Source organism: Clarias gariepinus, chromosome 11 (assembly GCF_024256425.1).
Source record: "Clarias gariepinus isolate MV-2021 ecotype Netherlands chromosome 11, CGAR_prim_01v2, whole genome shotgun sequence".
In the NCBI taxonomy this organism is placed as follows: Eukaryota; Metazoa; Chordata; class Actinopteri; order Siluriformes; family Clariidae; genus Clarias; species Clarias gariepinus.
This window is the reverse complement of record NC_071110.1, coordinates 9,313,865-9,338,626: the sequence shown is the minus strand read 5'-3', so window position 1 is coordinate 9,338,626 and position 24,762 is coordinate 9,313,865. Positions and strand designations below refer to the sequence as shown.

Genomic DNA, 24,762 nt, shown 5'->3' with positions numbered 1-24,762 from the left:
CTTCATGTTGGGTCGCATTGCAACAACAAGTTATTAGATATTTTCATATTAAAGCAAGGTATAAAACCAAGTGTTTTATTCCCTATATAAACAAATCAGGGGAGAAAAAAAATTTAGTATTCAAAAATGAAATGTGAAAATGGATTTAGTTTAGTTTGGTGCTTCATGCACAGGGCTTAAGGAGTGAGTTAAAATGCAGGTGTGTCTAAAAATATGAGTGCACTTCTGTCGTGTACTCAAAAAATAACTAATCCATCCATCTCTCTCTCTCTCTCTCTCTCTTTCCCTCTGCTTATAATTTCTCTGCTCCGATTTGGTGCCATTTATGCTGGTATCTCGGCCTCTCGTAACACTTCTTTTCATCCTGCATGGTGACCCACTACCACTTCAGGGCACAAACACTCACACACGTCTTTAGTCCATGAGAACGTGTGAGATATCACACTGACAGTCATAAGCTCTCCATGGAATCAGACTGAGCTTCCTGCCAACAGCTGTGAAGCTAAATGCGTTTCCTTGCACCAGAATCATGTGCACACTTTTAGTAAGGAGGGTGAGAGCTCGTTCTGGCATGGTAGCTAAAGAACCCAGGGAAGACAACAGGGAACCCAGGTCCTAATTAACCACATTCATTAACACCTGCTAGTGCTGACTTTTCCAGATTTAGAAATATTGGCTGTCAAATTGTTGGTACAAATGACAGAAAAAAATGTCACATTATATACTGTATACTGGGTAATTCCAAAAACGTGGATGTGGCATTTAAAGTCATACTGGCATGGAAAGTGTATTATCGTTTGCATATGTTTATCATCAGAGAGGGCAGTCTGTGTGTTTTTGGTCATGTTATTTAAGAGGGACTAGAATTTGAAAATGTAGGAAGGGCACCATTGAACACATCTTCAGTTGTTGACCAAGGGCATGAAGAAAAGGTCATTATTACTGGCATCAAGATCAAGTCTTGAGGTCACTGGTGGGTACCACCAGCAAAGCAATTCATAAGAGCAAACACTGGCACACTCCAATATACTCTGTCACCTCTGTCAGAGGTGGGAAAGGGACCACACTAACCTAGCAGTGCTGTAGGGCTTCCTGACACTGCAGGAGACTGGCAGCTTCAGAACAATCTAAGAGGGCAGCTCAAGTTTTCAGATAACATTATGCCCACCTTGCTTCATCCAGACATCAGTGTGATGTTTGCCAAAATGCTGTAGGTTGGGTGTTAAGGCTTCATTGGCCAATCATTGACCAGGATGTTGAAACTCCTAGGAGCAAATGGATTGTGGTATCAGAGGGGGGACCTGTGGACCTCTAGAACCCAAGTCAGGGGCTGATCACCCAGGTAAGGATGTCTGATGATTAAGACCCTGAAACACACTATGACCCCAGGTTCATCACTTAAGACACGTCTTAGCAGCATCAGTGAGTGTAGTACTGATTGTACATATTAAAATGTATTTGCAAAATATCAGGAAGAAAGAAAAACCTGAAAATATTTGCATTTTATTGAATGATACCAAAATCTAATGCACCATAATACAGTAGGTCATGTTCTGGATAAGAACTCATTATGGCTGTGTGACGTCAATACCAGGAAATGTTTCTCAAAAACTGCACATGATTTATAATTTAATTGTACCATTTTAATTTTTTGTTTTACACTTTAATGCTCACTGCATCTGACATTAACATTTAATTTACTAATTCCCCTTACATGCATAAACTGCATTAATTTTTTCGCATTCGTGACTGTGGCTCCTATGACATTTATAAAGTTGGTAATAAAGAATAAAGTCCTGTTTAATGAATCAAATAGCCTAGCACAATGCAAAGATATTAATGTACAATTCAAGCTTGTATTGCAAATATGCAGTGAGGTCATTAGTGGCTAAGTGGTAGGTTTCTTGCCTGCCATGCGAAAGCCCTGGTTTCAATTTGCCCAAACCCCAGCCACTAGCCGGTCCCAAGCCCAGATAAAATGGGAGAGTTGCATTAGGAACAGCATCCAGGGTAATACCTGTACCTTGTTATTTGTGGATTGGATGGATCACTGTGGCACCCTACGATCATGTCCAAACCATGTCAATCTGGCTTCTCTGACTTTAGCTCCAAAACATCCTACATTTTCTTCTAATGAACTTATTCTTGATCTTATCCATCCTTCCCATTCCCAAAGAGAACCTTAACATCTCTGCTACCTCCAGTTCTGCCTCCTGTCTTTTTCTCAGTACTCCTGTCTCTAAGCCATAGACCATAGCTGGTCTCACCACTGTCTTGAACAACTTTCCTTTCATTCTCTTCCTTTCTGATACTCTTTTATCTCACAACACACCTGACAATTTTCTCCATCCATTCCAAACAATTTGTACTGCATACTGTAATGACAAAGAAAGTCTACCCAAGCCAGCTTTTCAAAACGAACACGAATCCGCTCCTATCTACTTTACATTGATCAGCCATAACTTTACAATGAATGAGCCTTGGCTGCCTATGATCCTGTCACCAGTTTATTGGTATATAATTGATAATCAGTGTAAGTGTAATAATGTTATGTGGTTTTAACATTATGCATGATCTGTGTATGCATGGGTATGTTTTGCCTATTATTCTATGTAAGACAAACAGTAAATTTTGTGCTTATAACAGTTTTTTCTGGATAGTATGCAGCAGGGCGGCACGCTGACTTGGTGGTCGCATTGTACCTCCAGGGTCTAGGTTCAATCCTCGTCTCATTGTCTGTGTGCATGAATTTTGCATGTTCTCCTTGTGCTTGGTGGATTCCTTCCGGTTTTCTCCCACAGTCCAAAGGCATGCAGATTAGTATAGACGATAAGTGAATGAGTGAGTAAGTATGCAGCTTGATAGGATCTGAAGATAATGATCTCCTCAGATTTAAAATACACAACAGTCTACAGGTTATACAGGTAGAAATGCTGTACCTTGTTGATGAAGGAGGTCAGAAGCTTATGGTAAATCAATAAAGTCTTTACAACAGTGATGAGCAGAAAAGCATTTCAGTGAGCACAACACACACATCTTTGAGATGCATTGGCTACAGCATAATGGGATAGATCAAGTTCCACTACTGTTAGCCAAGAACAGGAATATACCTTAAGGCTAAAGCAGGCACTGACTCAACTAACACTTACAGAAACTGGCTGGCCTTTATCCAATCTCAAATATTTACATTCTGAATGTACTGTCAAGATCTGTGATGATGATAAATTGGTCACATTCAAAAGGAGTCATTGATGTATAATCCATCTATATTATTTTGTCTATCCAAATTGAAAGGAGTGTGGAAAGTGTAAAGTGGCGCATTATCTAAAATAAGCTACTGATCACACAACATGCAGATCGCCAAACTGCAAAGATCACACAACAGTTTAAGTTTTGTGGAATGAATGAATGAAAATCTCTACAACTCATCTTCAACTTCCAAGCAGCCTTAGTGATGACATTACAGTAAGTAGAGAAAATCCGGCACTGTGGCTGGTAAACACACTGCTCTGTGCAGGATTTTCTGCCATATCTAATGAATAAATGATACCAGTGGTTTAAAGATTTAGTCAGAGCAGTTAAATATAGACTAGAGTGGCCGATGTAAAAGTCATTTCCACCTTTCTTACACAAACCTCTCGTATTGCTTTATTTAAAAAAAAAAAAAAAAGGTCATGACCAATCAGAGTTGAGGATTCAACAAAGCTGTGGAATAATTGGTTTTAGATTGCTTTCTTTACCATTTAGGAAATAGGTGTTAAAAGGGAGCTGGAGAAATATCATGAACTGGAGGAAATAAAGGAAATGTCAAGGTAAAAACCAAACTGAGGTTATACAGTAGTTCACCCCAAACGTGTTCAGTGGGGTTGAGCTTAGAGCTTGAGTGCTGGACACTTAAGTTCTTCCAGGCTAACCATGTCTTCATGGAGCTCACTTTGTCATGCTGGAACATGTTTGGGACGTTTAATTCAAGTTAAGGGACTCCGCCACAATTAATAAATTGTACATTTTGCGCCCAACTGAATCAGTGGGCACAATCAGCAAAGTTTCCAACTGATGGTCAGGTTTGCCCAACACTTTGGTCAGACATGGAACATTACTGGGTACATTTACTTGGTTCCTGTACCAAAGTAAATATTTTATAGATTTGAAAAGTTTTATTAGGGGATACGTTTTACTTAACCCTGCTACATCCAACAACTAATATTTGTACTCCTACTTAATTAAATTTATGCATGGTGTTGCATTACTTAACCACAGTGGGGTGTATTATTTGAAGCAGGGATTTCACCAACTGGTGACTACAGTATGATGTGTAATTGGATTTCTTGCATTTCCTTTGAGCCACACCTAATAATGTAACAGGTGTTCAGAAGCGGAGCTGATTGCAGACAGCAACAAAACATGAGAGAGAGAGAGAGAGAGAGAGTGAGAGAGAGAGAGAGAGAGAGTGAGAGAGAGAGAGAGAGAGAGAGAGTCTATGGAAAAAGTTTACTTTGAGCTAATACAAGCCTTGTACTGTTAATACTGAAGAATATTTAAAACTGAATACTTTTGTACTTTAACTCAGATACACCTGTAAAAAAAATGATTTCTATTCTTACTTGAGGAATATTTGCCCTAGGGAATCTCTACCTTTGCTCAAATACAGGATTTGTGTACTTTGCCCACTTCTGCATATAATGCACCTTTCACTATTGTTTTACTGCAATAAAACTGAAGACAGGGATATAGTATAACATGCTTATACTACTCTTCTTTAGATGATCTAATTCGTGGATACCACATATCTGTATACCACATACTAAATAGCAATCACATTGGTATAGTAGCATAATATTTCCATTCATCCATCTGGGAACCGCTTTAGTCCAACTAGGGACCAGAGTACCCAGAGGAAACCCACCAAGCACAGGGAGAACACACAAAATGAAGCAGAAATCGAACCCGGACCCTAGAGGTACAGACGCTTCCCCCAAGCCACAGCATAGTGGTTTTTAGAGGTATAACAGAGAAACTAAATCAGGACCAGTTTCTAAATTAAATACACACCAAAGTTGAGCGAGAGCTCCTACCTTCTTAATCTTACTCTTTTATATGTGTCTTACTATATCACTTAAACTTACAATGTGTAGATGAGCCATTTCTACTATTCCGTGCCATTTGTGTCTGTCCCCATAACTGAATACTCTAGATGTTGTGTAAAACTTGGACAAACACCAAGTCCACCCACCACTATACACTACAATGATCCGACCACCAAGTGTACAATAAACGCATTGAAAAATTATTGTATTGAAAAACAAACTCTGCATTTTAATGTAGTTATATACACTCATTACACCTAATGTTATTATGATTAATGCCTCTTCAATAATTAAAGTTTAAAATAATTAATTAAAACAATTCCCCCTTGTCATTATATAGTCACAGGACATATGCTAGAAAGAACGTTGAATAGACACTGCATTAAGAAAAGTGAAGAAAGGACAGAGTGAAGGGGAGAAAAAAAGAAAGTGTCAAACATCAGTGAGAAAGAACGGAGAGCACAAAGCAGGAAATGAAGAGTAAAGAAGAGGCAGTTGAGGGCCAGTGCCCGAGCCAGAACAATCTTTCTGTCAATGACTCTTCCTCTGAGTCTTGAACCAGGAAATGCCCCAGAGCCAGGACTTTCAAGGTTAGAATTACACAGTTAATGGTTGAATTCTAACAGAAATATTGGTATATATACACTATCAATATAACCACAACTAAATCCTAGTTGTGAGTATGAAGAAAATGATCTTCTTTAACTTCTATTTCCCTAGCTTAGTTGTTCGCACTATCACCTCGAAATCTCCAGGATTGAGGGTTTTAATATGGCCCCCCCAAGTATGCATGTTTAATATGGCCCCCCAAGTATGCATGTTCTCCCCATGCTTGGTGGGTCTTCTCCAGTTTCCTCCCACAGTTCAAGGGGATGCTCCGGTGTGTGTGATTGGGAACTCTAGCTTGAGTGTGTGTACTTAACACCAACTGTGATGGATTGACTGCCCATCCAGGATATATCCCCGTCTTATGCCCTAATGTTCCTGGAAAAGGCTCCAGGCCTCCCACAAACCCAATGTGATTATGTATTGTAGGTAATGGATGAATAAATGGATGAAAATTTAAAAGATTTGTTGGATAAAAATACGAACACATTCAACGTAATTGTGGAAAAAGATTTGGTCACTATGGTTGTGTTATAATATCCTGAGCTGGACCAGTATAACTATATTTTTCTTATATTTTAACAAGCTCTGCTCCAAATGGAAATGGCTCCAAAAAAATCTGAATGACACAGAGAAAGTACAGTAAAGGGCAATAAAAGCAAGTGGAAGCTATAACTGACTGGCATTCAGAGGTTTTAAAAGCTAAAGTAAAACTACAGAAAGAAGCATGCACCTCTAACACCTGTTAGAGAACTAGCTGGCATATGTTAGCATGCTCAATAAAACAGATCAGAGGATAAACGGACAATTGTAAACTGTCTAAGAGGAAGCAACAGCGCAGAAACAACAACCATCCAGCCATCCATTTTCTGTAGCTCTTATACTGTGTAATGGGCTGCAGGAAACCTTAAGCTTATTGCAGGGAACTCAGGGCATTCGGGGTGCCAACCCATCACACGGCACAAGCACACACAAACACAATAGACTGTAGAAATTTAGAAAAGCCCTCTATGACGTCACCCACAGGTTTTTCTGAAGCTCAACTGTGATGGTCTCCATCTCGGCAGGAGCTGACTCCTAATCCTGTACTGCAGGGGTCACTCGAATCGACCATGGCCGTAATTACAGTAGGTTTGTCATATTTATATGAAGTATGGTGGATAAATTGGCCTTTTTTTATTTGTACAATTACTGGACCAACTGGTTAGTTAGATTCATTAGATTTTTTGCAATTTAATGACTGTTGTAAAGCAATTACGGAAGAAGGATCAGAAGATAACTGTAACACTAAACACTTTAATACTCAAGATAAAAAAAAAAAAATTAGGATTTTTTCTGGCATTATCTACTAGATTTTAAGAATGAGTAAAAAAAAAAAAACACTTTTGTATACCTGTCCAAGTCCTCAGGCCTCAGCAGGCCTCACTCACAAGCATGGCAAGATACAAGGTAAGACATCACTCACTAGGATGACTCATGGTATTTTCATATTCATAAGTATTTTTTTTTTTAAATATACTCAACAAACACCCTGCTTTGAACTTTTTCTGGTTGTCAAAAACACGTCAGCTATTTTCTGTTTCATTTTCCAAACCAATGAGCGAGTGACCTCTATCTTGGAAAACATTTAACGGTTCAAAATACTTTTGTCAAATCGCATCACTGGCCAACAATCAGCAACTGGGTTGTTGAGTTTTGCTTTAATGGGGCAATTCCGCTGAATACAAACCAGTGTTACACTAGCTCTAAAACAAAACTTTCCATTGGAAAAAATATATATAGGACAGTAAAACTTGTACGAGATTATTATTATAATTATTATTATTATTATTATTATTATTATTATTATTATATATGCTTCTTGTAATATTAATGTCTCTTTTTAAGGTTTCCTGTATTCATGGATACTGCATTTCCTGTATTTATGGCAGAGTTTTGCCATGATTTTTATTAGCTATTCCAATATTCCATTTGCATATGAACTGTCCTGTACAATGTTTCTGTTTCTGCCCTGATGATAAAGTGTTTCTGGCATAAACAAATCTCAATTTTCAGCTTCAATCACACCTATGACCGCTTCAAAACATCCACAGACTAGTACTGTAAAAGACTAGTACAGGGCAGTTTCCATTCACCATCATAAATATTAATGCAAACCAACTCATTAAACTTACCACAGAGTTTCTGCAGAGATTTCTCAGAGTACGTCTCTCGGTCGCAGCCTTTCCCGATATGACCAGTCTGTAGCTCGACGGTGGTCCTAACAGAAGACACTGTGCCTTCACATGTCTCCAGGTGCATCTTGGGAAATAGTGGTTTACTACCCGTACCTGGCTCGTAATCCACACGTTTATTCCAGCCTAGGGTGAAAGAAAAAGTGCGAGGATCAGAGATATTGCACTAAACTAAGCAGCCAAGATACTGGAGTGTTAAATAAAAGTGATATCACAAGCTAATTTCTACTTACTTATCACTCAGCAGTTAAAAGATAAAATTCCCTATGTTGGCAGCATTTTGACCAGTATCTGTTATAATACCTTAGTATTAGAGTATAACATTCTCTCTGGGTTAAATGTACACAGCTCAGGACTTGTGCAATTGAATATTTTAGAAATATTACATAGTCATTTATACACCACGGGCAATTTGGGAATGCCAATTAGCCTAATCTGCATGTCTTTGGACTGTGGGAGAAAACCGGAGCACCCAGAGGAAACCCATCACGCACGGGAAGAACATGCAAACTACATGTACACAGAGGTGGGAATTGAACCCGTACCATGGAGACAGTACTAACCACTAAGCCACTGTGACAAACAGGAACCCCTTGTCAAATACTGACGCCAAGCATTAATTAGGTAAGAATGGGCAGCCATCAGTTAAGATGTCGCTTAAAAGTTGATTGACAGCATGCCAGGCCAAATTACAGAGGACTTTAAAAAGAAGGGAAACACTGCAAATATTGACTCATTGCATCAACTTAATGTAACTGCAAATAAAAACATTTGACACTTACAGTATGAAATTCTTGTAATTATACTTTAGCATACCATAGTAACATCTGACAAAAAGGTCTCATTCTCAAAACATTTAGCCATGGCTGTACATGTACTACCTCATTTCATACTGTTTTATACTAATCTTCTATACCAATTACAGTACATACTGTAAAACCAGTGAGTACAATAAACCTCTACTGTTCCTGTATGATACACTCTAGTTGGAAATAGTTTTCTTTTGCTTTCTGCATTAAGGCTTTAACTGTTTTCTTCGGTCGGAGAGTAAATATAGCATGATAATTTATTACTCAAGGCCAACAATGTTGCATCCTTTTGATGATTATCCTAAATGATAACTGGCTAGGAAATTATAATATAACCAAGTTTACACTGATCAGCCATAACATTGCAGTAACACCACAAAACATTATTAGTTATATAAGAATAAACTGGTGATGGGATCATGGCTCAAGAAAAAAAGCCATTGCAGCACAAATTACAGAAGCGGTTAGGAAGTCAAAACTGGTCACAACAGAATGGCACGAGGCTGCCGAACCCGGCCTTCAAACTCCACAGATCTGGTTTCAGATACTGTACCAGAGCACACTCCCAGGAATCTTTCGCCCCAAGTCCAGTAGTCTTTGTTGCTATCTGCTGGGGCAGCAGCATCAGAAGCAGCAACATTAGGAAAATCAACAAACTTATTAAGAAGAACAGTTAAAAATTGGGAACTCCTCTGGAGTGCTTGGAACTGGTGGTGGAGAAAAGGATGCAACACAAACTGTTAACAAACCTATTGGCTAAACAATAGAGCACTTTCAGCAAAAGAATACTTTAGGTCTGCTGTGACAAAGAGCGCAACAAGAGGTTTTTCCTGCTGACTGCAATTAGACTGTACAAAATCTCTGCTCTGTGCCAGAAGAGGTCTTTCCTTCTTGACATCACTATAAATATGCTCATATATATTTAATTGTCCACATGATTGCACCATGTCCTTTCACTCTCGCTTTTATTAAAATTACAACTTGCTGGTGCACCTTATGTATTGTCCCCACCTGTAAATACAATCAGCATGTACGGTAATGTACATGTACAAAGATACAGTAAACTCTCTCCATAGAAACAGTACATTCTTATTATTTTACAACATTTCTACTTCATTCATGCATATTAATGTGCAGGGTTTTTTTTTTTTTTTAGATTACTGACTGCACTACTGTATACAGTATATCACTGGGTTTTTTTCTTTGTTTGTTTGTTTGTTTTTAAGAACCTTGCCCTTTTCTCATTGTAATTTTAACATAGCCTTTATTTTCTTCTTAACCTAGTTGCTTGTATGTTGAAAGAAAATCCATGCATCCATCCATCTATCTATCTGAGGTCTTGTAGAGTCATGACCCAAGATGCCAGATATATCCTGATAATAATGAGGTCATAAGATTCAACTCACTTTAAACAAGGTTTTTCATGATGTTCCATGGACAGTCATTCCATATACACTGTATAGTACTGTATGTTAAATGAAAATCTGTTGCTACCCAATATGAGCAAGCCAATATGTTATTTTAAATACACTAAACCCCTCCTCATTTGGCATTTATTGTGGTGTGAACATTTGATTATATCACATGCCTACTCACTGGTATTTGTTATTAGCATGCTGTTTATGGCCTATATAATGGGTGTTTTTTAAAGATCTGAAAAGTGCATGCATTAACTCAAGCACATATTGCCTATTAATAGGGATGAAATAATGTAAACGTATTTATATAGTTATAGTTTTCCTGTCAGCGCCCACCTTTGCTATTAGGGTTGTTTAATCTCATTCAGGCTGAATATTTATTTGAGTAGTTTACTGTATGTGTGTTGTGTGTGTGTTGTGTGTGTGTATGTTTATTATGAAATGCATTTATCATACCACATTTGGAAGCTGTGCAATGCTTAAAGCTCCATGGTTAATTTAATGACTTGTTTTTGATTGATTACAGTTTATAGCTCTACCGATCTCAAAGTGAATAAAAAGTGTATAAAAATGCTGGGTGTTAATGCAGCTGTTAATATATGAAAGCTGAATAGCCCTCAAGGCAGTGTAGAACATCTCCTTCTGTATATGCAGATGTGTACCGAGTCATGTAATGGTGTGTATGAACAAATAATTGCAATAAATGCCAAAATAATACAAAAACAACCTTCTTGATATACAAGACCGTTCAGTTCTAACCACCAGAGTTGTGGGAATCACTTAAACATTTAACACCAACAACAGGTAGATTGCCCTGACTGGTGTCCACCATACTTATGACAAAGGAAGAGAGCAATGCTAACTTTGTAGGAACTATGGAACATGCAAGGTGATTGCCAGAACAGCGTCTCCAAACAGAGACTTCCTCAAGTGGTACACCATGAAATAAAGCACGTAAGGATGAAATGCACTTTGTAGAGGCTGTCCAGCCTGCCTATTGGCCAAGGGGACATTGTATACCCAGTGGAGTAGCCATGACAGAGCCCCAACCATATCTTACTCTCATAGCACCTGTACGGTTCATCAGGATCAAAAGTTCCTGCATTTAAAAGTCTCTCTTGGACTGTTGAAATTTGGACTAGGTCTAATTTGTTGCAATTGGCAAATTTCATAGTGACAGTTGATCCAAGTGTCAATTTCCATTGTATACCTGGGACAGAAAATCTTTTGAAGAAGTAATATATTTTGTGTCCCAACTTGGATTAGTACATCAAAATCCATAATTAGAGCCAAGTTCTGCTGACCATATTGGGACCACTTTGGATTTTGTGGCCTATTTGCTGAAAATTATAAATAATAAGTGGTAGAGGAAAAAAAGGGGAATGGTCTATAAGTGGTGAGGCCAGTCCCAGACCATGGTATCTTGCCCCAGTGGACCATCTGGTTTTGCCTGGGAGAGCCACAACCAGCAGTATGTTGACTTGGCACACAATCCCTGAACAAACCTTTACTACTGTAGATATAGGTTCTTAGCTTTTGGTGCAGATGCCACAGCTTTGGACGGATATGCTGACTCAACAGCGTATCTGCCGCAACACTGTGTTGTCTCAGAAAATCACTTGCTCTCAACAAGGCCAGTTGTAAGTGGGACACCAGAGAAGATTCTGTCCAGAGCAGAGAGAACCGGTCAAGCCTGTGCCAAAAAATTGCCAGTGCATGTTACACGAGATGCAATGTTGTAAGTTTTTCTTTTCAGGGAGTTATTAGTGTGGCTGCACTCAGCACTTTAACAAGGCACACATCTGGACATACAGTAGCCCTTCATCATGGTGTATCGAGGGAGCACCGTTCTACTGCACTCACAATGCCTCAAGCTCTGCTAGCCAGTTAGTTGGCAAAAAATGTGGCAAAAATAAAGGAGGAAAAACACAGTTGCCAGAACCGACTTTGCAGGAGAAAAGGATCAGTAATGCTGCTCACTGTAAAGTAAATAGATACGCAAATTCACCAATAAACACATTTTATGAGAGTGATGCCTAAACACAAGCTCCACTAGCCAGCAGTGAAGGGGCACGTGACCTCTGAGAAAAATAAGGGCACTATCTGTAGATTCAGAGGTGGTTAAAAAAAAAAAAAGCTGACCATAAGTGAATAGTTCCATGAATGAGATGAGAAAAAGGGTGGGAAATATAACAGTTTGAGAGTTTAGAGCGCTAACCTAAATAAAATGTTTTGCAGTTATTACTCCTGCTGTGAGGAAATATGAGCATGTTCATTCACACAGATAACTGCTGTCGCTTTAGCTTTTTTTTTTTTTTTTAGCAATTTGCTCACATTCCCAGTTGAAGGTATATAGACATGTATATACACACACACACAGTGTCATGAAAAAGTATTTGCCCCTTCCTTATTTGTAATTTTTTGCATATTTTTTACCTTACATGATTGAGATCATCAAACAAATTATATGTAGATAGGGCAAAGAAATAAAAAAATCAGGACAAAAATCTTTTATGGCATAGTGTGTGTGTGTGTATGTGTATAGTACAGTGCAACCTTGGATTACAAACACGATTCGTTCAGGAAGTGGGCTTGTATTTCAAAACACTCGTAAACCAAAGTAAATTTCCCCATAAGAAATAATGGAAACTTTAATTATTACATAAATAAATACATAAAATAAATAAATAAATAAATAAAATAAATACATAAAAATTATCATTAACACAAAATATAAAGTAAAATAAAAACAAATTAACCTCCACTTTACTTAAAAAAAAAGTAAAAATAAATCCCGACAGATACGTGCTTCCGTTCATGCGCGCAGGCGCATTTGTGTGTGTGTTTGTATATGTGTTGTACATCGCGAACAACTCAAGCATGAGCGCACGCTAATGAAATCACTGCTGTAAAGTAAAAAAAAAAAACATATTTACCTGCACTTTACCCTTGAAAAGAATCGCGACAGAGCAGCGTTTCAGTGTAGAGCAGAAAGAGAGAGAGAGAGAGAGAGAGTGTGTGTGTGGTGTGTAAAGGCGAGAGGAGGGTGTGTGTAAAGGGGCACAGTGTCAAATTATGCGCGCACACACATAACGGCATGCTGACAGAGAAAGAAAGAAAATGGATCTTTAACTTCTTTAATGAGACTTTTTTTTGCTTTACATGAGCGCACACGTTATAATAAACAGTACCTGCGCTGTATACTCACGCCTACAAACACAAAGTATGTTCTATGCACATCCACATTAGAAAAAGCATTGGCTCAGTTGTGATAAAGTGACTCTCGGCGACAAAACAAGAAGCACATGCATGACCAAGACTTGTTCGTTTTTCAAGTCAAATTTTATTTAAAAAATATTTGCTCGTCTTGTGGAAACACGCGCAAACTGCGTTACTCGCAATCCGAGGTTCCACTGTATAATTAATATAATAGTATTATCAAATTAATAAATTAAATAATAAAATAATTGGTAAATTAAATCACCAACATAAAGTGTCTTAAATCTTTTCTCTTTTTTGTGTGTACTTGTTCTTGTGCTGTCTGAATGCAAAAATCTGATGCTTTTTAGATTAAATCTAAATCACTCTCATATATGGACCTAGATCGGATATATATATCTAATATGTGGTCATGAGACTTGAATAAGAATGGTCAGATCGGAATTCTTGTGTAGGATGCTGATATAATCAGTCAGCGCCAGCAGTGAGGGGATTTCATAGCAGTGCTAGCAAATAACTACTAAAACAGTTATGGTAAAAAGCCTGACTCTTTTTCATTCTACTTGCCAGAGCAAAATCCCAAGCATATATTTGCTAAAATCGCATCCATTGTTTAAAATGAATAAAGTGGTCACACAGACGTTTTGTTTTTGAACCTTAATGGTTGCTAGCAAAAACGTATCACTGTGCGTATGCATACCGTTTCAGAGGACAGATGTGACCACATTAGAGTCAGATAAAAGTTATTTGTTATTATGAAAGTAAACCGTCATGAATGCAAATGTGATCTGACCTGATTTGATCGGAATTGAATAATGTGGCTTGTAATGTGAACGTAGCCTCATACTGTAGGTACCCATTTAGCTTCGCCTCAAAAATCATGAATATAAAACGGCAGTAATTCATTCGTTTATTCATTCATCTTCTTTAGCAACTACTTTGTCGTGGTGGGGGATTAGAATACACACGTGGACTTAATAATACACAATTTAAACATAATCGCTTTCATTAAGTAGCAGAATGAATCTGAAGCAAATTGAATATACTAATCATATGTGAAGCATATTTTCATCTAAATCGTTCCAAAATTACAATTACGTCTTTTTTTCTGCCTGATGATTGCATGGAGTGAAACCAAATTATGCACTGAGCAAGAAAATGATTTGACTTCACAATTGACTCCGCTACGATTTCAAAAATCTGCCACATCATTCTGTACGTATTAATCAATATGAGTTTCATATTGTGTCAAAACCTTCATAAGCGGCTCTAATACAGTAGTACAGAGCTTCTGTTTAACTCGACTATGTGCCGCTTTGTCACTTATGGCACCAAAAGAGAAATACAAACAAACAAACAAACAAAAAAATAAATAAATAATCCCAAGTCAATAGGGTGAAATAAATAATACTGTATTTTGGGTGATATAAGCAGCTGTCACTTTGATTCAAAATCAGACACAGCTTTAGTAACAGCTTTTTCGTTCTACTATTTATTTATTTATTTATAGTGGGTGTCTATCTATCTATCTATCTATCTATCTATCTATCTATCTATCTATCTATTAAAAACGGTCTAAGAGTATCTACAGTAAGACTGCGCTTGTAAGAGAAAGGAACAGCATTCACATGGCTTACAATTATGATAATGCTAGTGGTTCTCATAAGGGGGTGGTAATCATTCAGCCGAGATTAAAACAAAGCTGCTCAATTAATTTCAGACACACACATTATTTTGCTTATATCAGGGGATCTTTGGCTGAGAACTAGACTGCAACAAGACACAGTAACACAACACAAGATCTCATAGACCCCAAAAGACTTGGTTTATTGTTTATTCATCTTCAATCATCACTTTATCTTGGTCAGGTGATCAGGGTCACAGGAAAGCTGGACGTGATAGGGCAAAACAGGCAGGTTGCCATGGCCGGGTTTCCATGCGCTCAGATATTTACACAATCAATCACAATTAGAGACAGTTTAGCAGAGCCAGTCTGTCTTTTTTATACATTTTTACACGGTAGAGGGAAACCTCAGAACCTGGACGACACCCACATGGATGTAAACACTTATTGAGGTTATTCATACACAAGATTTGTGCATTATTAAGTTTTTGAATTGATATGCAAGCTGAGTCGGTGTGTCTAAGAATTCGTAGACCATAAGAACCCATGGTGACCCTGGTGACACAAAGTGTTTAAATGTTCTGGAAAGCTCCTTATTCAGCTTTATCCTTAAACTCATGAAGTTTCTAGGTGACATTTACACCTAAGTGTTATATTACCCATAGTTTCCCTTATAGGAGGAATATGTCTGGGCTCTTATGAGTTAAAATCATGCTTTTTACAGTATATGACTATAATGTGTCTCAGTTATGGGCATTAATACAAAAGGAATAGCTTATGGGTCTGAATAATAATTTAGCTAGCATGTACAGTAGCTGTTAAATCTTTTATACATGCTACATAAAAAAGGCAGTAAGAATAAAACTTAATAATAAATATATACTGTAAATCAGTATTAGTATAAACCGATAAAAAAATAAAATTGGTTTAGCAACAATACTAAAAATCATAGCATCCAGATAGTTTGTGTCTGCTACCGTATGTGTACTGAGAAGATGGCCATTTTTTAAGGTGTACCAAACAACAACCACAACAACAACAACAACAACAATGAGAAATCAGTGGGTTAAAAATCTTTGTTGTGAATGCTGCCTGATAATTAGCAGCTCTTTTGTTTTGTTACTGAGGGGGGAAAAGAAAAAGCACAGATCTGACACCTTGTATTTCTATTGGCTCACGGGATCATGAATTCACAACTCAAAGTAAAAGTAACTGCTACCATAAGCAAATGAGAGTCTTTCACGTTTCTTGTCCTTTCCCCTTCAGTGGATTCGATTTTCCACTGGCTGAATTGTATTAGCATTTGTTCAGGCCACGGCTTTAGCTGAAAAAGCAGAAAAGCATCATTTCTATGTGTCTCCTTTACTGCTGGAGTGAGAGGCTTTAAAAAAAAAACATGCTATGGCTAAGCCATAGATGTGTCCAGCTATTCACTTAGTAATTTTCACTTATTTTCATGGTTTAAGTAACATCAGCGTTCTTTCACAGATTTCAACTTTGAAGGTACGGAATACTACAAGAATGAGACATTGATATTGCAATACAGGATTGCAGGGGTCTAAAGCCTATCCCAGGAGCGGGGTACACCCTGGAATTAGCCCAACCTGCAAGTCCTTGGACTGTTGGAGGAAACTAGGGTACACGGAGGAAACCCACCAATCACAGAGAGAACATGCAAACTCCATGCACACAGACCGCAAGACCGGAATCAAACCCAAACCCTGTACTGTAGGTACAAGGCGACATTGCTAACCAATAAGCCACTGTGCCACCCTCGTATTATATTATTCACACTTTAAATTCTAATTCATGTTTAAAATGACTTTAATGACTACATCGACATAATTCCTTAGAAAGCTCTACCACTCTGAGTGTGATAAAATCATTGAGTCCTGAATACCTATTCAGAAACAACTGAAGAGCAGCTTTGAGTTCATATATGCACTTAATGTCATGCTCTGTGGTCTGCATCAAAACCCTTCTCCGCAGGATCACCGCTGCACTAGCCGTATTAAAGCACGCAGAGTGTGTGTTCATTTGTGTGCACATATAGTGTATGTGTGTGTGTCTGTGGTGTCGTGAAGCTCACTCGGAATCCCTGCTGAATTATTTACTTCTGGTTATGAAGCTCAGCAGGAAACTGTTTACTTGCTACACACACACATGCTCATTCTTCCCCCTCCCTCTCTCACGCTTTTTAATATAAAAAAAAAGTATTTTCACACTTTCGATTAATTTACTAGGTCAGTTCAGGGTGAATAAGAAAACTTTCTTCTTCTTCATGGTTTATTTTGGAAATAATTAACAGGAAGTGCACTTCATAGGTTAAATAAATCTTACATTTAAGAAGCACTCAGTGGAAAGACGTACTAGGGTTTATTTAAATTATAGACACGGCTTACCGACGACTTGGTTTGCAGAAATGATTTTCCATATTCCAAAAGTGATATTTCATATAATTATAACCATTGGTGCCTGATAGTATTTACGCTGCCCTCATATCAAATTTTAGTTATTGGATAAAAAGATGACCGATTTCATGTGTCCCAGGGGAACCTTGTGCTAGTCTTACAGGACCCTTATTAGACTTAGATTGATGCATTTGTGATTAATTTGATGCTCCTATAAAATAGCTAACGTTGTTGCTAGTGATGAGTCACTAATATTCCATGATTGATCATCAGTTTGAGAAAACCAATCAATGATCGATTACGAGGTACTGTAGGATCAAAAAGTTTAGAGATTAGCTCTGTTTACAGGCTTTGTTTTTTGCTGTATGTCCTCCCTTAGATGCCTTAAAACCTGGCAGTAGAATTCGCTATTGATGGTCTGGCCCCTGGGGAAGAATTCTCGATGGATTATGCTAAGAATGTTAAAAAGACGATGAGCATTTAAGTGCACTTGGTCAAGGTGCCTCGCTTTTTACGGTCATGGTGATGATGGGCTCTTCCACCGTCCCATTTGTCGTCACCAGTAATGATCCACGACATGAAGAACTGGTCATCCACTGCACGCTGACGAAGTTCTTGGCAGACTTCGATGCAGTGTTCATTGTGCTCCAGGCTCAGCCTCCTGGGGACGAACTTGGCAGCAACATGCTGCAGGTTTAAATCACACAATGGTAGCAATATTGTGGATTGTTCTCCGGCGATCATCATGCAAAAGTTGCAGAATGGTTTCAACATCTTTGCATTTGAGCTTGTTGAAGATCTTCCTGATCTCTCGTCGTCTTGCAGTGATGTTCGTCCACTCTCAAAGCAAATGCACACTCAAATCAAATGTCAAATTTCGAAGAGCAAAATCACGTTTGCTCTTTGTTCTAACTTGCTGTCCATGATAAACTAGCAGACATGGTGATCCACATGGTCAGATTAGCACCAGTTGCACAGCTCCCGGTATACACAGGATGATGAGTTTTGGCACACGGACTTATGAAGCTCAGTGTTCCCTGTGACTGTGCTGCCATTTGTTGGTGTGTTACAAAACTTAACTATAAAAGATCCCACTGAGATAACTCAGTTGTGGCCGTTTCTTTCAGATCTCTGCTGTGGTGGTACAGTAACTTCAAGCGGAAAGTTCATTTTGGGACAAATGTAGAACAAGGCAGGCGAAATAAGCCAAATTAGTGAACAGTCCAGTAATACAGAAAACTAGGTAATAAAACAACCAAGAACCTAAAAACAGTAAATAAATGACCAAGTAATGTGCGTAAGGTAAAAGCTCAAATAACCAGCCTAAGGCAAGTCGAAGACTGTGGTGATAAAAGATGAAGCTGTCATATGATACAATGATACAACGAAAGATGTTATGCTGTATAACTATTATTGATATTTAATTCAAGTCCTATTTGGAATTTACTGTTTTTACAAAATATGGTTTGTCAGATTGCATTAACACTTTTTGATGCAGTCCAATTAAACACATTTTTAAATGAATCCCTGTGCTATCTAAAAGACATCTAAAGATGATTGTATTGATTAGCAAGGTTTTTAGGTTGCATGGGATAAGAAAACACCAATTTGTGAGATACAATCTGCCAACACAAGGCTAAAATGGAGTCTTTCAGCAGGAAGAGTCAACCTTCAAAAGCAGCAAAGCAAACACATAGCTACAAGATTTAAGATGAAAAACAAGCAAACAAACACAATTGTTTACACACTAAAATTGGAACTTGACACGCAATTACTGGAACCTGGTACTGATTTGCCAAAACCAAGCCTGCAAATGTGCAAACACGATTTCGTTGTGTAAGCTCAGTTTTCTGTGTGTTTTTTGTTTTTAAGCTAAATTACAAGGACAAAAATGAGGGCAGAGGCTACATGGTGGATTGTTGGTTAGCATTGTCTCCTTGCACCTCCAGGGTCTGGGTACGATTCCTGCATCGGGTTTGTGTGCATGGAGTCTGTATGTTCTCCCTGTGTTTGGTTGGTTTCCTCCGGTTACGCCGGTTTCCTTCCACAATCCAAAGATATATAGATTAGGCTAATTGGTCTTCCCAAAATGCCCCATAGTGTGTGAATGAGCGGGTGAATACAGTGGGTCTATGTGTGTGTCCTGCAATGGATTGGCACCCCGTCCAGGGTGTATACCCTGTCTGGAATACACAATGAGTAATTGAGTTAAAAAATCCAAAAGTTCTCTACATTAGGCTCAACATGCAAAATTAAAATCTGACAATCCTTTGGAAAGTGACACCAATCTTAGTGCCAAGCTCTATTTACCGACTGGCAAAACCTACTCCTCACAGATGTAAACACTAGCTGCTTAACTGGTCACTTAAAAATCTGAGCTATAAAAACGCTACGAATGAACTCTCCTATTTTTGAGGTCAATGAAGGTCAAATGTTTTTAATGGTGGTCAGTGGAGGTCAATGGTGAAGAAAGGGCTAAAGATCATGGAATGGACAAGGACTTGTAAGGAGTTATCTCAGATGAGATCAGGGCCATGACCATGTGCTCAGCCATGAATTGAGTTAAATGAGGGCTAAAAGTTTAGCCCTAACTCTAAATATTTATCCATACATGAACTGGTAAACTAAAATCTAAACCATGCAACTGCACTTCATGTGCTGTACAGTATGTATACTTTGGGTAATACAGTGTGACATATTGGTAGGCCTCTGTTCTCAGTGGTTGTTGACTGATGTCACAGTAATGTCACTCCAGGCTATATGTTACTTATTTTAACACTGGAATTCAGCTCTCTGCATCTTTATGTTTCTTTTAAGATTTGAAGAGACTGATGTCATCCAAAACACTTTTGTGAAAAGTATTGTATTTTACAAGACGATACAGTGATACCTCAAAATATTTACACCCCGCCGCTCGAATGTTCGACATCATTTTGCATGAAATTTGCATCAGCATGCGGAGCATTTTCGGCAGGTAGTTGTGCATACAGTACGTCCAGGAACCTTGTTGTTTTTTGTTTTTGAGAATTTTGTACAAGATTTAGTGAATGCATAGCAATATGGGTCCCAAAGTATCATCAAGCATGGTAGCACGGTAGAGCGTTAGCCACTTTCTCTGAGGACTTCAATAAAGTTGCTCAGTAGTTCAGGACTGGAATTTCCTTCAGTCTACCTGAGCTTCCAAAAAGCAATTAGACTCTATATTAGCTTCAGGACATCTTCTGTTATACTGAACTTCCAGACGCCTAACACACAGTATGATGCAGATCAATCCCTGCTATCCATTATCACCCAAATGAGGATGGGTTCCCTGTTGAACCTGGTTCCTCTCAAGGTTTCCTCCAGAATGGATTAAATTTGTATGCCCAGGTACCACTGGATCATATTTTGTAAAAATAAATAAATAAATAAATAAAATAAAATAAAATAATAATAACTGCGAAAAGTGTAAAAAAGTCAAATAAGCTAAGAAAACTTTCAATAGTTTATCTAAAAAACATCTGTGAATATCTTTATATTTTACATTGCATCCACACACACACACACACACACACACACACAGAAAAATAGCAATGATCAAAGAAGTTTCACAGCTGTGTTAGTGTCTGTTTTAAAAATATGTACAAAGTCAGAGAATATAAACGGAAAAAGCTGATGACAAAAAACACTAAAACAAAACAAAACAACCCCCCCCCCCAAAAAAAAAAACAAAACAAAAAAAACAGATGAAATAATAAGTAGCTGCTGAGAGGGATATAAAAAATGACAGCAAGATGCGGTGGTTTTCCAACAGAGTGTGTATGTGTGAGTGTGTGTGATCCAGAGAGGTGTGCCTGGTTTTCAGACGGTGTCAGACAGACTGAATCATATTTCTTTCTCTCTCTTACACACACACACACACACACACACACACACACACACACACACACACATTAATTGGCATCTCGTACCTTGCCAGCCGGGTTTGCAGATGGGTTTGACGTGGATGTGTACAGTCGCACTCCGTGTCGCTCTCTTCTGCCCACAGTCAAAAGCTGTCACACTGATCTCATAGTGCGGCTGGATGTCGAAGCTCAGGCTCTCCGTGTTCCTGATGTTGCCTACACACAGACGCACACACCAGGACACACAGGGCTGCAATGATTGTACAAATTTGATAATGTTACAGCATAGATCTGAAATTGGATGTAATGGAAAAAGCGCAATATAACCGACAATATCTTGGTTGCTTTTCTAAGTAATCCGCTCTTTACTTTTTACTATTAATTTTTACATCTACTTCAATATTATGAGCTATATTGTGTACAGTAGACTTATTTATATCCCACACTGTAGTTCCTTTCAGTTTACTACAAAAACGTGGAGGTGTTAATACTGTACCTATGCACTCAGGATATTCTGCATATTCTTTATACCTGGCTTCCATCTTCCCTCCGGATGACAGATTTTCATATTAGTATTAGAGATACTAAACTATTAATGGAAGGAAAAATGCTCCATGAGCTCCTTAGGCAAAAGCAAAACAATTAGATGGTTCAGTTTTTAAACACTGTCCAGTTTAGTGGCAATGCTTTAAGTGAGATAACACCCACTGGAGCCTCCTGTTATCAGACCACATCAGACTTGAGGAAACACCACTTCGCATCGCAGTATAGTGATCCTCGCCTCCGCCTCATCTGTTATTTTCTGATATCAGTTTCATTTAGTGTTATCTAAAGTGTCCTGATTTCCAGGCCAAAATCAAATACTCAAGCTGGTTTCAAACATAAATATCCACTGAGTCCAATCATGGCACTACTTTTACAAATAATCGTGACGAACAGCAGAATTCTCATTTAAATAATATTTTTTCTCCTCAACAGAATGTGAGATGAGCCAATCAACATACTAATCAGGAATGATTTGTAAGAATGTTTTTCAACTCTCCAATGTTATTCGAAATTCCCTAGAAGCCTGACCCACAGCTATCATCTCGTGCACCTTCAAAGTTCTCCTCCCACCCACCCACTCACTCACTCATCACCTAAACCGCTATCCTTTGTATAAGGTTTTTGGGAGATCTGGAGCCTATCCTAGGAAACTTGAGTCACGAGGCGGGGTACACCTTGGATGGGGTGTCAATCCATCACAGGGGACACACATGCACACACTCACGCTCATTCACAAACCACGGGCAATTTGAGAACTAGCGGAGCACCCGGAGGAAACCCATCCAGCACGGAAAGAACATGCAAACTTCATGCACACAAACCCAGGAATTGAACCTCGAACCTGGAGGTCCAAGGTGACAGTCTTAACCGCTAAGCCACTGTGCCACCCCTTTAAGATGAAGTAAAATGTAATCTTATTTTTTGTTTTTATATTAAGATTAGTCAAAAAATCTCTGAAAAAGTCCTGTGGTGTCTGGAACAAAGATATCAGCAACAATTGTTGTAAGTTGCAACATTTGCCCTTCAGGGATCAGACTTCTTTGACCAGTAGATGCTTGAGATGTTTGATTGAGATCAGAAGACTTTAGAGATCAACTCTTTGCAAACAATATTCAGGAATGGTTTGAGAAGCATCACTACCATTAGGGATATATTTAGTCTGCAACAATGCTCGGGTGGACGGAACACGTTAGTGAAACATTTACCTTGAAAAGGACCCAAGGCTTCCTAGCAGAACACTGACCAGAGCATCACACTGCCTCCATCAGCTGGCTTCTAACCATAGAGCACTATTTGTCATTTCTGCTTCAGCTAAGCAACTCACAACGGGATTAGATGTCCTCATGAAAATGTGGTTCATTTGATCAGTCCACCTTCTTCTATTGCTTCCTAGTCCAGTTCTGATGCTAAAATGCCCATTGTCGGCACTTTTGGCAGTTGTCAGGGGTCAACATGGGCACTCTGCCTGGTTAGCCATCATAACCAGCATTAACTGCATTTCACCAATTTGTCCTACAGTAGATCTTTTGTGAGACAGGCCCAAATGGACTAGTTCTTTCTTCTGATGCATCGATGAGACTTGGGTGTCTGTTATTCTCTCACCATTGCATCAGTCCTTGGACTCCTTTTGGAAGGTACTAACCAGTACAGTACATACCAGGAACACCCCAAACGACTTGACATTTTGGTGATGCTCTAACCCCAAAATAGAGCATCGCCAATTTGTCCATTGTCAAACTTGCTCAAATCTTTATGCTTGCCCATTTCTCTTGCTTTCAATGCATTAACATCAAAAACTGGCTATTTACTTACTGCATAATACACCCCACCACTTGACAGGTGCCATTGTAATGAGATAATCAATGTTATTTACTTTACCTGTCAGTGAACAGTTGAACGGTTTTCATATTATGACAGATTGGTGTATTTATTAAATGTGCCATGGAAAAATGTCCATTAAATATGGCCAAAAGCTGCTGGGAGGTTTGGGGTCTTCGTGTGAAGTTAAGCTTTGTCCTTGGTTATGTATTTAAAAGCAAAAGAAAACAAGCACTTAAGGAGCTGAAGCATGAAAGAATATAATTTATTGATGAAGCCAGCCATGTTAAATAACAAGCCTAATGTTTTTTGTTTTTTTTTACAGTGCACTCATGGAGGAACCCCTGACTGTCGTGTGTGAGTGTGTGTGTTTTGTTTGACTCTGTGGGGTGTTGGTGTGCACATGAAAAAGTCAGCATGTGTATGCTGTCTGACTCTGTGGGGTTCGGTGGTGTTTATGAAGGTGAGAGTGCGTGTGTTCTGCCTGACTCTGTGGGAGTGGTGGTGTGTGTGAACGTAGGCGCGTGTCTCTAACCGTTGCGGTCGATAGCGAACGGCGCGTTCTCTGTGACGATTTGGTAGTTGCAGATCTGGCTGTATTGAGGCGAACAGTCTCGGTCTGTGGCGTCGACCTGCAGGATGCTGTCACACACTCTGCCCTCTTGCACAGAGCCTGAATACACGGCGCTGCTGAACACGGGGGAGAACTCGTTCACATCGCCAACCTGCACATGTACCACTGCCCTGAGAGAGAAGAAGAGGGAAAGAGAAAGGGAGAGGGTAAGAAGGAAAACACTTCATTCTATTAGCATATTTTATTAAGCAGAATCCAAGAATCACTGTCTTGGTTGGTAGCATGGGTCAAAGCACAGGTCAGCAAACACTCACTCATCGTCTACGCTTTATTCTGTAAACATGGTCGTGGGTGGCTGGAAGCCAATCCCAGGAGACTTAGGGCGCTAGACAGGGTGCAACATGGACAGGGTGCCAATCCTTAGCAGGGCACATGCATACACAAGTGCATACACACACTACAGGCAAGAAGCCTAATCTGCATGTCTGTAGACTATGGGAGGAAACTGGAGTACCCAGAGGAAACCCACCAT

General features: G+C 38.9%; 1 protein-coding gene across 1 annotated transcript in view; it reads right to left on the bottom strand.

The window, feature by feature from the left end:
* The window catches only part of clstn2b (calsyntenin 2b), a 270,776-nt gene that overhangs the window by 86,639 nt on the left and 159,375 nt on the right, over positions 1-24,762 (bottom strand). Inside the window, exons 4-6 of the mRNA XM_053507534.1 lie at positions 24,192-24,400; positions 21,359-21,508; positions 7,868-8,053 (exon numbers count right to left, since the gene is read on the bottom strand). Coding sequence (XP_053363509.1) covers positions 7,868-8,053; positions 21,359-21,508; positions 24,192-24,400 — 545 coding nt within the window. The remainder of the gene's footprint in view (positions 1-7,867; positions 8,054-21,358; positions 21,509-24,191; positions 24,401-24,762) is intronic.